The sequence below is a fragment of the Choloepus didactylus genome, chromosome 27, assembly GCF_015220235.1.
Source record: "Choloepus didactylus isolate mChoDid1 chromosome 27, mChoDid1.pri, whole genome shotgun sequence".
Lineage (NCBI taxonomy): Eukaryota > Metazoa > Chordata > Mammalia > Pilosa > Megalonychidae > Choloepus > Choloepus didactylus.
The window spans coordinates 1294682-1311334 of record NC_051333.1 but is presented as its reverse complement, the minus strand read 5'-3'; the positions used below and the strand labels follow the sequence as shown (position 1 = coordinate 1311334).

Genomic DNA, 16653 nt, shown 5'->3' with positions numbered 1-16653 from the left:
AACCTGTGTGTAGATTCTTTGAGACAATATATATCTTGTTCTTCATAAAACATTCACTTTGAAATTTTTACATACATTGATGTTTTTTGCCTGAATCAATTATTACTGAGATGATTATGAAATGATATGTATGCATTTTATTTTCATTGTCCTCAGCTCTGCTGAACTCTGGGTCCAGGCTGGGTCAGTAGTGCTATGGAGAGCCTCTTGGACCCATCTCTGTCCCCGAAGTCTTGCTTAACATTTCCAGAATGCTCAACTTGCAGTCTCAGAGGAAGGGTGCATCCCCAGCAAGAGTGAGAAATATTTGGGGCTCAGGATGATGATATCAGATACACTGAACTAGTTTCTGTGCCCCCTCATTCTGGTTCCAGAGAAATAAAACAGTTGCTAGTGAGATTGGTGATATTTTGCGTCGCTTCTATGCCTAAAGAATCATAGGGAGAGAGAAAAATGTAAGAGGCCATTTTATATGCACAGGCATGAAAGTCAACCCTTCCCCACAGTTCCAACCAAATAAATCAACTGCCTCCCATTGGAGAAATCCACACCCAATCCTCCATTCACACAATCACACTGCCAACAAAAATTTATTGGGTGTTTATTATTTATTAAGCACCGTCATAGACACTGGGAAGATGCAGCATCCAACTAGATTGTTGAACTCCAGCTGTCAGAGTGAGCAGTAGATTCCTTGGAAGGTCCACAGATTTAGAAAGAGTCTATGCTTCAACTATAACTAGACCCCTGACTCCCTGGACCCTGACAAGCTGCTGTGTGGAAACATCCTCCACTTCCCAGGAGCACCATGTTCAGACACTAACCACCAAAAAGGCTCTGCTTAGGAACCACACTGCAAACAAGAGGCTGATTACCGTGAACCTTCTCATCTCAGGGATTTTGCCCCTCGTCTTGTATTTGTTCTAAGATCTCATCAGGTTCTCTTTTTCTCTGGGCAAATAATCTAGATCTTCGGTTTTGAAACCAAACCTGAGTGGATTAAAAAAAAGATTTAATTGTTTTCCAGGCGACACCACTGCTTTTTTCTTAAAGTAAATGGGGGTAGGAGAGGTAGTCCATTTTAGGTGCAATTCCAAGATCATTACCGACATGCCATGTGATATGTGTGAAATTCTACCAGCCATGAAGATAAACATCAATATTCTGAACCTTGCACCCAGTCCCTTCACATTCTAGTTCGGGTTTCATATCCTGACTGTTCCCAGATTCTCCTCATTATGAATGCTGATCTTTCCCTAAAATGCCATGCCTATATTTCAACTCTTCCCTCTCTTTGGAATTCTCTTTCAATCGTCTCTTCCTGTCAAAAATGTCTATTTGTCTTCAATGACAGATGATAGTGTAATCTCTTCTAGGAAGACATTCTTCATCCCAAGAGATATAATTGTTACCCGTTGCCTGCTCACATGAATTTTATCTACATACATAAAAATTTTATATATACTCTTATAAATAATAAAATTTATCATAAAAATATAATTATATATATATATACATACATATTTATATCACACACACACACACACACACATGCACCCTGTCTTCCATGGCTACTATTTTTGACTTTCAAAGACTTCAAGTAGAAAAAGCACAGGTTCTGGAAAAGTCATGAAATCTCACTGAATGTATCTCCTACTCTCCTAAGACACAGAAATCAACCAGGCCCCAAATGTCTCTGCAGGCTGTTGTGAGGAAGATATTAGAGTGTAGTTCATAAATCGTAAATGACTCCACAGATCACCAATGCTTGTTTTGGAAGAGCTGCACAAATATGACCCTGGACACAGTTTTTATGCCCTTTTTCCCTCTGTCCCCCTTTCCATCTATTCTGGTGTGATAGCTCTGAGAATTGCTCCCTGTTGGGGAGGACATTCATGGAGATTTCTCATTATTTATGTACCTACTGGTATTTGGATAAAAGTAGCCCAAAGGATTTTGGAATGGCTACACTAGACATAGCCAGCTTTGTTCTCTTCTATTGATCTGTTGTCCTCTCTCCCAATCCATATTCCTCCTTCCTTTAGAATCACATTATGCCATTTAATCAAAAGTCATGGTCTGCCAAGTCTACTCTGCTCTTTAAATCTGTCTTCTCTGTAAAGTCTCCCAGCTTCATTATGGCACATTATCTTCAACCCAATCCTCCCCCTAGAGCTTCAGACTCTTATGGAAGCCACTTAGATGCCTCTTCTGGATGTCTCAGGTGGACATCTCCCACTCAACAAGCAGACACCTCATGGAACGTCTTCTATTCTCCTAGCATCTGATCCCCCTGATGGATAACACCAAAACTAACCAGTCACCCATGCCAAAACCAGCACATCTTCCTTGTAGTCTCTTCTCTTTCTCTCTCTCCATTATCTCAGCCCTCTACATCCCATCCATGTAAATCCTATCAATCCATGTCCATTTTGTTTCTTAAACAGTGCTCATTTATGAATCTCATTATCCTCTTTATGATTTATTATTGTCTGACTTATTTCCTTTTTCCAGAATGGAATCCATTCTTCACTCTGGAGGATGAGCAGCAATTTTTGGTAGGTTTGTTATTTTTAATGCAATCTTATTGAGATATATTCACACAGCATAGAAGCCATCTGAAGTATATAATCACTGGTTCATAGAACCATCACATGGTTGTGCATACTGCCCCATGATCAAATTTAGAACATTTTCATTACTCCAAAAAATGGATTGGAAGATTTAATATTGTCAGTATTACCCAAAACAATCTACATATTCAATGTAATCCCAATCAAAATTCCAGCAGTCTGTTATGCAGAAATAGAAAAGCTGACTTTCAAATTCATATAATTGTAATTAGCCAAAACAATTTTGTAATTAGCCAAAACAAATAAAAAAGAAAACCCTAATCCTCCTGTATTCTTTATGCCCCCCATATTATTGACCCATAGTGTTGGTGTGATATATTTATTACTGTTGATTAAAGAGTATTAAAATATTACTAAGTATAGTCCATAGTTTGTAATAGGTACATTTTTCCCATGTACCCCTCTATTATTAACACCTTATAATAGTGTTGTACATCTGCTCTAGTTCATGAAAGAACTTTTTAATATTTGTACAGTTAATCATTGACATTGTCCACCACAAGATTCACTATGTTATACATTCCCTTGTTTTAACCTCCAACTTTCCTTCAAAAGGTTGCTGTCAAGACATAAATACAAATCTGAAAACAGTACAATTAGGACAATAAAATACAGAGGACAACAGGTTAGAGTAATACAAAAAACATTTTAGCTGGTTAAGCTGTAAGAGCTGTTCACAAGGAAGTACTGCTTTCAAGAGTGAGAAAAAAAAGATCAACACAGGTTTAAAATCATATACACAGTCCTCTCAGCAGTTCTAGTAAACGCAGCAGCATGGAAAACAACACAGGCAATACTTTTGCACATAATATTTGTTGATAGAAAATTTATTAGGCAAGTTTGGTTGCATTTATTAAACATGATATAATAAAATAATTGCATTTCATCATGATCTTTTAGGTAACATGGTTTTTGGCTACCATGGCCCAAAGCTTGCCGATATTTTACTCTAAAAACTGACAGCCTCTCAGAATTCACCCATCTGAAGATATTCTTGTATTGAGAGCATATTAAGGCATAGAATAATTAACTCCTCTCTTGGCTTCCTTCTTCTAGCAAGTATTATCTCACTACCTAATCCATGTCAAGACCAGTACTTGGGGTTCAGCATACAGGGACTAATCAGATATGGATCCCACCCTCAGATCTTCCAGGCTAATAGAAGATGACATATACAAATAGAATACAATATCTTTAACTGTCTGCAAACAACCTCTCCATCCTGCATCCCCACCTCACCCTACTTCTCCAGTCTACAGACGATGTTACAATTTTCTGGTAGCCACACCTGCTCTTAGGATTCCCGACTGCCTCGAATGCTACCCTTGTTTGCCCCATCCCCTCCAGTCTTCCCCTGGGAATTTCTATTTGTCTTGCAAGCCCCAGCTCACATTTTCCTCTGTGAAGCTATTTCTGACCAGATACATCTGCTTCCCTGTTTACACCAAGGACATTTGCTCACTTATGTTTGTCTAGGAGATAACTTGCATGTGACATCTTATCACACTTCATTGAAATTGTTATTTGCCCGTTTCTCTTATTATTTCCTAATTTGCTTCTATTCCTTTCCATATGTACCTCATTACCTAGTAGTTTCTAGCACATCACAGTGCTCTGCATGAATGTCAAATGAAAAAAAAAACAGAAAGAGAGAGAAAGGAAAAGGAGCATCAGACTCACTGATGTGTATTAGTTTCCTGGTTACGGAGGGCAGCACTGGTTTAAACACACGTATGTGCACTCACACAGCTTACACACTACCACACACATGGCATGCTGACAGAATTCTATTCCATTTTAGAATCTGTCAGGAATGACTCCTAGGCCAGGCTGTCACACTCTCAAGGGGACATAGTAATTTCAACCTCATAGGATAATCAGGAGGACCCAAGGATGTAACACATATAAAGAATTTAGCCAATGCCTGAATCATATTAAAGTAACACTCACTCATTCATTCAACAAATTCTTATAGACTATCACGTACCAGGCACAAGTCAGTGCACAAGACATACAGCGTTGATCAAAACAGAGAGAAAGGGGGTGAGAGGGTGAGCCATGTGTGTACCTGGGAGTACGACCACACAGACAGAGGGAACAGCTCACGCAAGACCCTAAAGCAGCCACGAGCGTGGCTTCCCTTCCCGTACATCTCCATCCCTGGGAAAGGGTTGGAAAAGTGCTTATCACTTACTTGGACTCTTGACTCTGGAACCCCAATTTCTTTAGCAAGCTGTTCTCTGGAATCAATCCCAGGGTAAGGGTTGTTCTTGAACGCCTTGATGAGAGTGCGTAATTGGGAAGATGTATAGCAGGTGCGGCACCGTCTATCTAGAGTAGCTGTGAGAAAGATTGGGGATAAAATAATATTTCAGGGGTCAAACATGGAACCCAAGCACGTCCTACCATCTCCATCTACTTTGGAACCTGTTGTCTCTTGCTGACAGAGCCTTGCCCCAGGCCCATTCCCCACAGAAGGTGCCAGAAATGCAGGATATGTCTGGGCTACTTGACTCCAGCTGGAAGAAGGTAAGTAGAGGAAGGTCTCAAAAGGTCCACAGGCCAGGGGAGGAAGAACTTCCAGGGCTGGCCCATGTTTAACCATTTGCCACCAGAAGACCCTGAACAGGAGGCCCTGAGGGTGGGGGTGGGGGAACCTCCATCAGCTGCATCAGAGCAGCAGTTGGCTCCAGGACAGGGAGGCACCTGGGGGTATCTGAAGCTCCATAAAGAACTTTGTCCCTGGTTCCTGGGAGCAACTTCTCCATCCTTGGAACTTCCCATGACAGGAGCGTCTTTCGTTATTCACGGTTGGCCCCTGGTTGAACGGTTGATGCTAGTGGGACGAGTCCTGGTGCGGCTCTGAGCCACTGCACCCCAGCGTGACCTTCCACACCGCATCCTCCAGGGAGGGAAGGGACGTGGAGATGGAGCTTAACCACGTGGGGCTGATTCCGTCAATCGTGCCAACCTCGTGAAACCCCGCATAAACTCTGTGGACACCTGAAGCTTGCGAGAGCTTCTACCATTGATAATGCACATGGATGCGTTCAAGACCCTCCCAGACCTCACCCTACACATCCCTTCTTCTGGCTTCTTATTTGTATCCTTTGGCTGTAATAAAACTATTATCATAAATATAGCTTTTTCATGAGTTCTGAGTGTCATCCAGCAAATTATCACACCCAGGAGGGTGGTGGGAACCCATGAATATGGAGCCAGTGGTCAGAAGGGTGAGGGTCCTGGGTCCCTAAACTCGCAGGGTGGTCTGAAGGGCAATCTCGTAGCCTACGTGGATCTGACCGGACTCCGGGGGGTCAGTCAGAATTGTGTCGAGGTTCCCGCAGAGGTTACTGCAGTCACTTGCAGCGCCCAGGAGGCTCTGCTCGGAACGGGACGGGAGCAGGCTACTTACCTTGACTCTCCACAGGGAGGTGTTGCCTGTGGGCCTGGCTTGATTCCAAGGCCTGCTCGGGTTCTGTTCTTCTCTGGAATGACTGTCGAGCTCTTCGATTCTGAAACCAAATCTAACAGACAAAAAGGAAGTCACAGAATTGAACATGCTAATGCCATCACTGCCTGTCTCCCTCCACCCAGGCTGATCGCTGACATCCGTCACTTTCCACCAGGTCTTAGTTCAAGGCTCAGGATTCCTAGCCTGGCATTTCAGACCTGTCCAATCTGGTCCCCGCATGATTTGCTACAATTATTATGTTTTTAAGCAATTAACAGTTGCTGCAATTACTATGTATTTAAGAACTAGCTCAGGCATTTCCTCTTGTATGAAGCTGCCTCCACACTTCCTCTCTACCCCCATGAACCACAGGATCCACAGTGGAGAAGTGAGCCTAAAGCAATCTCCTGGTGAGCTTTTCAGTGTCAGTTGAGATGCTTTATACACAATCCTTAGCAGCTGGCACATCATGGGGCTCAAGTAATAGTTCCCACGCCTCCCTTCCTACTTCTCGTCTTGGAGATACAGCACTTAACAATTACCTGGATTCTCGACTCTTCAGCGTTAATTTCTAAAGCAAGTTTTTGTTTGGTGGCATGACCCGGGTAAGGTTTTTGGTTGAAGGTGTTGATGAGGATTTTCAACTGGTCGGCTGTGAATTTGGTGCGATTGCGCCTTTGGTGTGTAGCGATCATGTCTGTGGAAAGATTAGGAGAGAAGGAAGAAACATTTAGCCCAGTTTTTACAGACTTTGGGTTCACACTTCTGCCCCAGCGCTCTACACCTGCTCCCCCCACACCCAGGCTGCAATTCTCTTCCCACAGCCATGGCAGTGCTCACTCTATCTCTCCCGGAGTCCATCCCTAACGCTCCGTCTAAGGCCGCCCATACCCCAAGCCACACTCTTTCACTTCACACTTATTTTTTCCATTGTCCTTATCTCATTTCTACTTGTCTACCTGTTTCTGTCTGGGACCCGCGCTCCGCTCCCTGCACCCCTCTTCAGTGTGAGCCCACAGAACAGTCTTACCCATCTTGTTCACTGTGGAATTGCTAGTGAATAAAACTGGGACTGGCTACATAATTTGTGGGGCCCAATGCAAACTGAAAATGTGAGGCTCCTTGTTCAGAAATTAAGAATTTCAGACGGCAAAGCAGAGCATAAACCCCAGCGCAGCCCCTCTAAGCTCAGGGCCGTCTGCAGCTACGCATGGCACACAACATCCCCCGCCCCAGAGACATTTGTTGAAAGTTTAACATGTTGAAGGGCCCTCTGGCAAAAAACAATGAATCCTTAATCCTGCTAAACTACTGCCCCTACTCTAAACCAATCAAAATTACACTAGAAACTAAAAGAAATGATCATCTGGGGAAGTTCCAAAGAGTGGTGGAATTACGCTGATGGCAAAGTGATCTGCTTTGAGGTTAGTGTTATGTTTAAAATCTCCCCACAGGACCCCACCCATCTTATTTTACATTATTCTCATCTCTCCCAGGTCCTTTGCTACATCTACTCTTAGAAGGAAAATTCCATTTGGGCAAGGAAGCCTAAAGAGACCCTAAGTAGATACAGAAGGACTTTTAACTACCACTACCACACCCAGGGATAAGCAATTTGGGGTCTGCTTGGGTCTGCAGGTTGAGGCTGGGCAGCAAGAAAGGGTTGGTGTGGAAGAGCTAGAGAGAGAACACACAAGAAGGGAAGGAATCAAAGAGGTTAAAAGGCAACAAGAGCTCTCTCTTCCACCCAGCACGAACTAATGCCCCAACAAGCCGCAGGCTTGGGACAGTACGTGACCTAGTTAATCTCTGCCTCCAGGGAAGAGGGTTTGGTGCAGGGGTTCAGCCTGGTAAACTCTGCTCCTAAATCTCTACCCTAGAGGAACTGTCACATGTACACATGAGTAATGCAAACAGTTAGCTACTGTCATAGAGTTTGTGGTGGTGAACTTTTTAAATGTCCATCAACTGGAGGCTACAGTTTTAAACAAAATCCAATATTTGTCCTTTTGTGTCTGGTTTATTTCTCTCAACATGATGTCCTCAAGGTTCATCCATGCTGTAGCATGTAAGAGAACTTCAGTCCGTTTTACAGCTGAATAATATTCTTTTTATTGTGTGTATATACCACATTTTGCTTATCCATTCATCTATTAAAGAACACTTAGGTTGCTTCTATCTTTTGGCTATTGTGAATATCGCTGCTATCAACACTGGTGTACAGATATCTTTTCTGGGATGTTGAGAAAAGTTCAGTGTACTCGCACTGAAAGTGTGACGGATACCATGACTGCTAGTACAGCTTCTGCCATACCAGCAGATTCGCCCATCACTGATTTTGCACCATGAGTGCAAATGTAAACACAATGAAAAAGAAAGTAATGTCTTAGTATTAATAGGAAAATAGTTTCAACCTTGTCGGTCCTCCAAAAAGTCCTGGGGTCCCCCAAGGTCCACAGACCATACCGTGAAAACAGTTGCCCTAAGGAAAGTTCCCTGTTCTTCAATGTATTTCTAAAGTAACACCTCCTCCTTCAGAACACTAACTTCATAAAAAGATTTGGTTAGACCTGCCCTGATGCCCTGGGAAACTGATCTTCTCTGTTTTCTTTAATTAATCTTACAAAGCCACTCCCAAATCCATTTTGTTTTTTCCTCATCTTCCACTTTTTTTATCACTTCCTTTTTTAGAAAAAGTAAAAAAAAAAAAAAAACAAAAACACCTCCTGGATATTATTTTCTGTCTTCTAACTAATACCCCCTTGCCCTTCTCTAGCCACCATCTATCAACACCCAGGAAGGGCCAGGTAATTCCTGGTGGGATGGACCAGTGTAGTAGTCATCTAATTTTTCAATTATTCAAAAAATATCCACTGAGCACCTACTAAAAGCCAGACCCTAGTCAGTGGACAAAACAAACAAATATCCCTGACCTCATGGAGAGCCCTGAGATAAGAATCAAGGAAAATATACGCGAGATGACAGATATTGTCATGGCAAAAAAAAGACAAGGGAGAGGAGAGAGTGCAGGTGTGAAGTTGCAATTTTCAGTGGAATCGTGAGGGAAGGCCTCACTGAGAAAATGACTTTAAGCCAAGACTTGAAGCAGATTAGGGAGCAGCGATATTTGGGAGAGAAGCACAGCACGCGGAGGGGAGAGCAGGTGCAGGGGTCCTGGGCCGGGAGCCGGTGGGCTGCTGTGTTGAGATCAGACTGAAGCAGGCCCACGTGTGAGCAGAGCGATCAGTTAGTGATCCAGGGTGGCCGTGGACTAAGAAAGTATCTGATTCTTAAAATATTCGAGAGTTAAAGCCAAGAGAATTTCCAGCCTGATTAGATGGCGGTTATGGGGGGGAAAACTGGAGTCAAGGATGTTTTCTAGATTTTTAGCATGATCAGCTGGCATAACGGAGTTGCCACTTCCTGAGCTGGGGACAGCTGGGGAGAGCAGTCGGGGTGTGAACGCCGGGAGTTTGGTTTGGGACGCTGAGTGTGACGTGGCTCTCAGAGACAAGTAGGCAGTTAGCTAGAGGAATCTGACGTTCAGGAGAAAAGTTCAGTCAGGAGAAAAATTAGGAAACTGCTTTGATTCCTAAGACATTTTCATCTCTGAACTTTCTGATGCCTCCTATAATTTCACTTTCTTTCCATGTCTTTCCATTACCCTCTTCTCTCATCTCTCATTGTTCTTCTTCCCCTCTTCTTTCTCGAAGCAAAAAATTGTCTTAGTTCTTGAATGCCTGCACTGTCCTGAAATTCCCAATCTGATGCACAGAAAATGGCATATTTTTATAATATCATATCAGAAATACTGGTCTTCCCTGACTCTAGTACAGTTATTTAAAACTTTAAAAAATGGAACTCCTACAACTTCTGACAAACCCAAAGTTATCAGCTTAACAATTTTCTCCCCAAACCAACGAAATACCAGGAAACTTACTGTTTGCGGAGTTGTTCTGGGCCATGTTGAAAGAGATTCCTGGTTGTTGAAACCTGTGCCTAGGAGTGTAATCCGCATGGAGACTGGGCTTTATATATCAGTGCCAGACGGTCCCGCCCAATTATTGAATCATTCAGATGACACCAAAGTTCCACCTCTAATAATTGCATCATTTCGTAGATGGGATTCCTTTCCTACAATTGATAGAGATTTAATAATGTACTCAACTTCTGCACCTAAGCTATCACATGAAGAGCATTTTTGAATACTATTGGATTTAAAATCTTTTAAGAAAATGTCTATTACATACATATGTATTCTTTTAAAAATTGCTTTTTTTCATGCTCATCTTTTGAAGTGGGGATTTTTTTCTAATGAAGTGTTTTTAATCAGTGTCAGAATTAGAATGTGGCAACTGGTTTTCAAGTTGGGAGGAAATTTAAGGGGATGCTAAAAATTCAGTGATCAAGATAAATAATATTTCAAAGTAATATTTTATAAAATAAAAATTATTGCAAAAAGTCTATGAATAATAAAGAGAATATCCTGCCCTGTACCTGTATCACTCTCACAATTGGGGATGAAGGTTCAATGAATAAAAAGATCCCTTACTTGCAGTTTCCTCCCACCATCATTGATCAATCTGGAGGGGAGCTGACAAGTTGTTTCATTGTTTATAGCTGCAAACCGTAGTACTGAAAGGTAAAGAAGGAAGTCTTATTTTCTTTCACATACATGTTTGTGTGATTTTAAAACTATTATTGAGTGCTTAATTAAGTAATGCAAATATTATTTATTTATATTTGATTTCTCAAAAATAAAAAAAAAAATTGATTAGTTTCCTATTTTCACCCAAAAATACTTTTAACCAGGAAAAAATAACAAACCCAGCAAACATTTACCATTCATTCACTTAACACAGTGATAAATAGTTTACTATTATTCACTTCTATATATAAAACATTTTCACTATTTTTTCACAAATTTGTCTGGAAACTCACAGAATAATTTTCTGCTGTTTATTTTTATTTATTTTTATATTTTGGTATGAATTTTTATATACACCCATTTGGTATTAAATGTAATTTGCATGGTTTAAGTTAATTCATATACATTACATATTTATTGCATAAATATTTACTCTAATTAAATATATTAATTTAAAATCTGTATTTAAATGTATACTAAATTTTTTTAGACAAATATGACATCTAAACAGTCAAATAATTCAATGTGCAGGAAAAGAAGAAAAATGAATGCAAAAGTGGAGCAAAATTACAGGGACCAATTACAAGGCTAACTAGGGAAACAGTAATCCAACTTCTTAAAATGATCAAATATCTAATATTAATATTATTAGAATATGATTGCCATTAAATTCAGATTTAACTAAAGAATCTTCTCACTGTGAGGAAAACAGTGAAGAAAGGGAAATGTTTGAAATTTCAAAATTAGTGAATATGAGCTTGAGCAACAAAGTAAGAAAATACTGTTGGGAACAAATTTTAATAATCCTCCATCATAGCTATCAATTTCCAATAAAATAAAAAGTATTTTAATAGAAATGGATCTGACCTAAGACAAGGTATAGATTTTAGGGCATCTCCTTTACATGATGGCTAATGATTTTTGAAAGAATTTTTTTAAAGATTGTTCTAATGAAAAGTTGATTCATAATGATTGGCTCATTAACTGCAAAGAATTGTCATCTTTATTTTGTTTTCCAAGCATATTTTTTATCAGTAATACAACAGAATCAAACAGTTGCAACTCAAACTCATCATCTTTGGAGAGTGAGATTATAAGTATTTCTTCCCATTTTTAAACTCTGTTTCACTTTTTTTTTTTGGATTTTCTAAGATTATTATATATCACTTGGGTAAAATAAAAATAAACAGTATTAGGAATATGTAAAAAGCTCCTACAAATAATTAAGAAGACAACCAAATAAAAACAGGCAAAAGATATGAATAGGCATTCATTCATCCATTCCACAAATATTTATTGTTTCATCAGACAATGATCCTTTCCTCAGTTCTGCATATTTTCTTAAATTTTTACAATGAATATATATATATATATATATATTTTTAGAAGTGGGTCACTAAGTCCAGTCTACCATCAAGGGGAGGAAAATCAATGTCCCCTCCTGAAGGTGAAAGTGTCTATGCTTATTATTGGAATTCTTCTGTAGGGAAGATTTTCCCTTCTCTCTATTTATTCACATGAGAGCATTTTTAAAGGTTGTTTCCATTTTTAAAGAATCAAATAAATATAGGTACTTCCTAATAGAAAGACTTGTTGTGTATTTTGTGATTCCTATTTTCCCAAGTGAGGGGATTTTTTTGTTTCAAAGGTGCACTAAGCCCTTGTGTAATGTATTTAGCGCTGCTGTGACAGGATAGCGTGGTCAAATGCCCTCAGGGACCAGAGGATAAACCCATGAGAGAAGCCCAAGGGAATAAAGAGAAGAGAGGTTTAATGGAGACTCCCCAACCTGAGTGGGTTAAAACAACAGAAATCTATTGTCTGACACTTCTGCAGGCTAGAAATCCCAAATCAGTGGGTCAGCAGGTCTATCCGCCATCTGAAACCTGTAGGGAAGAGCCCTTCCTTGCTTCTTCTAGTTTTGGGTGTTTCCCTAGAATCCTTGGTGTTGCTTGGCCTATAAATGCCCCATCTCCTTATGTCTGTGCCTAATTTCCCCCTTCTTAAAAGGACTCTCATGTTTGGATTAGGGCCCACCCTAATCACAACTTAACTAATCACATCTTCACTAATCACATCTTCAAAGATTCTATTTCCAAACAGGGTCACATATCAGATGGGAGTCAGGACTTGAATTTATCTTTTATTTTGGGGGGGCACAATTCAACACATAGCACCATGGGAATATCCAGAAATGGTGCCTATTCTGGCTCCCAGGGTTGGTGACTTCACCATTCTCACTAAAAACTAGCAGATAAATGCTTTTATTCATTGCTCACATCTTTATATTTGGTGTCTTCCAGCTCGACTTGACAAATATTTTATTCTCCTTGTTAAATTTCCTTGTGTAGCTTTGGGAATTCAGCTCTCCTCTAGTTAGCATACTTCTGGGTAGATAAATCATATACCGAACAGGAAATGGAGTCAACCTCTTTTTAAGCAGTTAACTTGCTATGACATCAACATGTTCCTTTTGGGGCTTCATCTGACATACTTTATAGTAAGGATTTAAAAATTTCTCCATTATCTACTTAGCTTTCCTCACTTCCAGACATTTCAGACTTTTGGTCTCTCAGGACAGAGAATACAGAAATCTTAAATTCAACATTCCTTCCACGTCCTACCTGCAAACCATTTAACATAACCACCCCTGTGAAAATGGTAATTATGTCTCTCCGATTTGGGTAAATTGTTGGACTACTGCTAGCCCATGTTCTCTGTGTGATAGTCAAACCACGTTTTCCCACAATCTCTTGTCAAGGATGGCATCTTCTAAGAAAATAATTCCCCCTTCATTCCTTTATCCAATTAATATCATGTCGCCAAATTTCTCCGATCTTTGGAAATTATATCTCCTGGGAACACTTTCTGCACTCTGATTTCATTTTCTTAACCTATATGCATCCTCAACTCGTTGAAAGATGCATTTTGTTCTCTAATCTCTACAGTTATGGGGGAAAATATCACTAATGGTGACTTCTAAGACTGCTTAATACGTTCAGTCAGATGTTGAACTGCTTACGTGACACGTACATTTTGGGGTCTCAGACCTTTCAAACAGACACCGCTCGAAACTGGAGTCCAGATCTTCCCTCCACACTTCCTCCACCTGTGCGGCCCCCCTCAGGGATGGCAGGTTCACGCTTCCAGCTGCTCAGGCCACGCGGCGACGGCCCTGGGCCAAAGGCGGCCCGGGAAAGGGTACGCGTCGGGGCGGGATCTCCAGCATCCTCCTCGAGGCTGCTCTTCCGTCGGTGCTTCCAGTAAGAGCGCCGGCTCCTCACCTTTGCACTTGCCCTGACTCGGAGCGAATGAAACGCCTTCTAGTCTCAGTTTCCCGCGTCGTAAGATGGACGGCCTCGCACTTCTCACTCCGATCCCCCATACTGTGCCCACTGAAACTTTGGCGGGAAAAGGCGGCGCTCCAGGCATACGCCCGCGGTGCCCTTGGAAAGACTTGTGGGAAAGCCAAGCTGGGCGTGGGCGGAAACTACATTACCCAGAAAGCTGTGTTTCGTGCTTCGGGCGCTGAGCCAATGAGAACCTAGGAGAGGGGGCCTTTCCTGCGACCCACGACGGCGAGGGCGGGACTTCCGGCCTCTGGGGGTTGTTCGCCATTTGTTTGTGATGGTTGCGTCCCCGCCGGCTTTGAGAAACTCAGCGCTGGTCCAGGGCCGCTTCCCGGCCCCCTCGTCGCGACCGAGCAGCGAAGGCGGGCAGGACCGACCTCTGCACCTTTTAGAAGTCGTGTCCTCCTCTCCCCGTTACGGGGTGTCCCGCGGCACCCCCCGGGGCCGCGGGCTCTGTGGCCTCCACACCCGCCCTTCATCCGTGCAGTCGCCAAGGGCGGCGCCCGGGCCTGTAGCGTTTCACGCCGCGGAGGCTGAGGCTCGGAGGCGACAGTCAGCCCAGGCCACCCAGCCAAGGCGAGGCTGGGGTGGAGGGCGCTCGCCTCCCGGCCCTGCTCGGTCCGCAGGATCCCCTGATCCAGCGATGGCGTCGCTGATGGACCTGAGCCGGGTGAGTGGAGGATGGTTTCGGAATTGCTTCTCCGCAGCGGCGGAGACGGCTCCTGTAGAGGCTGGGAATCAAGTATTCCGCTGGATTTTTCTTTGCACTTGTTTGTTAATGTCAAGTGGAGCTGGTTTGCCGTTTGTTTTCTTCCCAAAATTTATTTTCTTCCCAATTGTAGAACAGTGTTGGGCCCCTGACAGGTGCTTGGTAAGTGGCTGAAGGATGAATGAGGCGTCCCCCAGGAGCTCCCATCTTACTTAGAGTAAATCTAATTCCGATCGGCCCTGGCCCACCATCTCCGAGCTTATCTCCTTCCATTCTTCCCTTGCCCATTGCTCTTCAGGCACCCCCATTTGACCATGCTAAGTTCTCTTTCATCTCCCAGCCTTTGCCCTTTACCTGGAAGCTGTCTCCGGGACTCTGGGGGGCTGCTCTTTCACATCCCATTTGGAGTGGCCTTACCTGGCAATTCAGGCTAAAGTTGCCCCTTGCCCTGCTTGCCCATGGGCTGTCATTTTTGTGTAGGGAACCTGGTAAAATTACAAAAGCCTTTTGTATTGAGGTTTTCCAGGATGTTGTGGGAGCAAAGAGGAAAAATAACAATCATAAGAAAATAACTATAATTCCTGGCCTTAGTTGGGTCTGTCATGTGGGCTAACAAGCAATCATAGTGATATTTCATTTAATTCTCAACTTCTCAGAGTTAGTATTTATTATTATCAGTGTTTTACGTAAGAGGAACTCAGGGCTCAGAGAAGTTAAGTTACTTGCCCAAGGTCACGCATTAAGTAGCAGAAACTCACACCTAGTATTTTGATCACCAGAGCCTGTGTTTTTGCCCACTCCTCTACCAACAGTGGGCTAGGAAGCTGTGGTTGTGACACCTAAAGTAAACTGTGAGGTTTACTTCCAGCAGGTGACACTGGGTATGGGGTTAGTGGGGGACATTCCAGGCAGAAGAAACTGTGGCAAAGACAAGGTATATTGGTTATTTAAGGAAGCCCAAGGAGCCTTACAGTTGTCATAACTCTGCCTCCCCTTTGCCCTCATCTGGCAAGACACGTCCTGGGAGGGCAAGATGATGAGCTTTTCTGTTCCGTGTTCATCACACCTGCAGCCAGTAGAAACATTATGGACAGTCAGAGGCCTGTCTTGTCATGGCCATAGCCTGCATCATCCTCTGCCCCTCTGTTCCCCGGTACTGAGGTCTCCTGGCCTCAGGGATATGTGCTGTCAGGACTTAGGAAGGAAAGAGGCTGATGTCCTGCCAGTCCCCAGGCAAGTGGTGCCCCTCATTGCCTCTCCGTGAGACCGGTGAGGATGTCTGCACTCCTCTGCCCAGAAATATTTCACAGAAACATTTCCAGCAGTGGCTGAAATGGATTTAACAGCAAAAATTAGTGGAAATGCTTCATAGCCTTGTTACTGTGGATATGCTTTGGTGATGGGGGAGTGTTGCAGTTATATGATTACACCCTGGACAGAGGGACTTGTGCTGTGTGCAAGTCCTGCCTGCGTCCAGATCACTGACTGTGACATGGAGATGATCGTGGTGCTTACCTTACGGGTTGCGGGAGGGTTAATACAAATCCCAAAGCACACCAAGCCCTGGATATTTTCTCTTTAATTCTCACAACTTAGTATCATATTGATCCAGAAATTGGGCCTTAGAAATGATATTTCCAAGGTCGCACACCAGGCAAGTGTCAGCTTCAGGAGTTTGTATTCAAACCCCAGGGGTCTGACTTCAGAGCTGGGAATTTTAGTCTCTTTAACATGACATGAAAAACCCTCAGTATGGGGCAGGCACACAGTGAGCATCCATGAGGTTCAACTGCTGCTGCTGTTACTATTATTATTTTCCTTACTAGCGCTATTTCCCCTTTCCTCTGATGTCTCAGAGT

At 42.6% G+C, this 16653-nt stretch overlaps 2 protein-coding genes across 3 annotated transcripts in view; one reads left to right on the top strand and one right to left on the bottom strand.

The window, feature by feature from the left end:
* LOC119520940 (zinc finger protein 805) overlaps nucleotides 1-16653 on the top strand; it is a 603985-nt gene that overhangs the window by 571287 nt on the left and 16045 nt on the right. Inside the window, exon 1 of one of the 2 annotated variants that reach the window (XM_037818817.1) lies at nucleotides 14342-14755. The exons of the other annotated variant lie outside the window; for it this stretch is intronic. Coding sequence (XP_037674745.1) covers nucleotides 14363-14755 — 393 coding nt within the window. The 5' untranslated portion in view covers nucleotides 14342-14362. Of the gene's footprint in view, nucleotides 1-14341; nucleotides 14756-16653 lie in introns of those variants that run through there. 2 annotated transcript variants of the gene reach the window in all.
* Nucleotides 876-10190, bottom strand: DUXA (double homeobox A). Its single transcript, XM_037818879.1, has 5 exons — nucleotides 10028-10190; nucleotides 6630-6784; nucleotides 6049-6160; nucleotides 4828-4973; nucleotides 876-990 (listed from the first exon to the last, which is right to left on the bottom strand). Exons 1-5 carry the CDS (start codon nucleotides 10050-10052, stop codon nucleotides 892-894), a joined length of 537 nt encoding a protein of 178 aa, XP_037674807.1. The 5' UTR covers nucleotides 10053-10190; the 3' UTR covers nucleotides 876-891.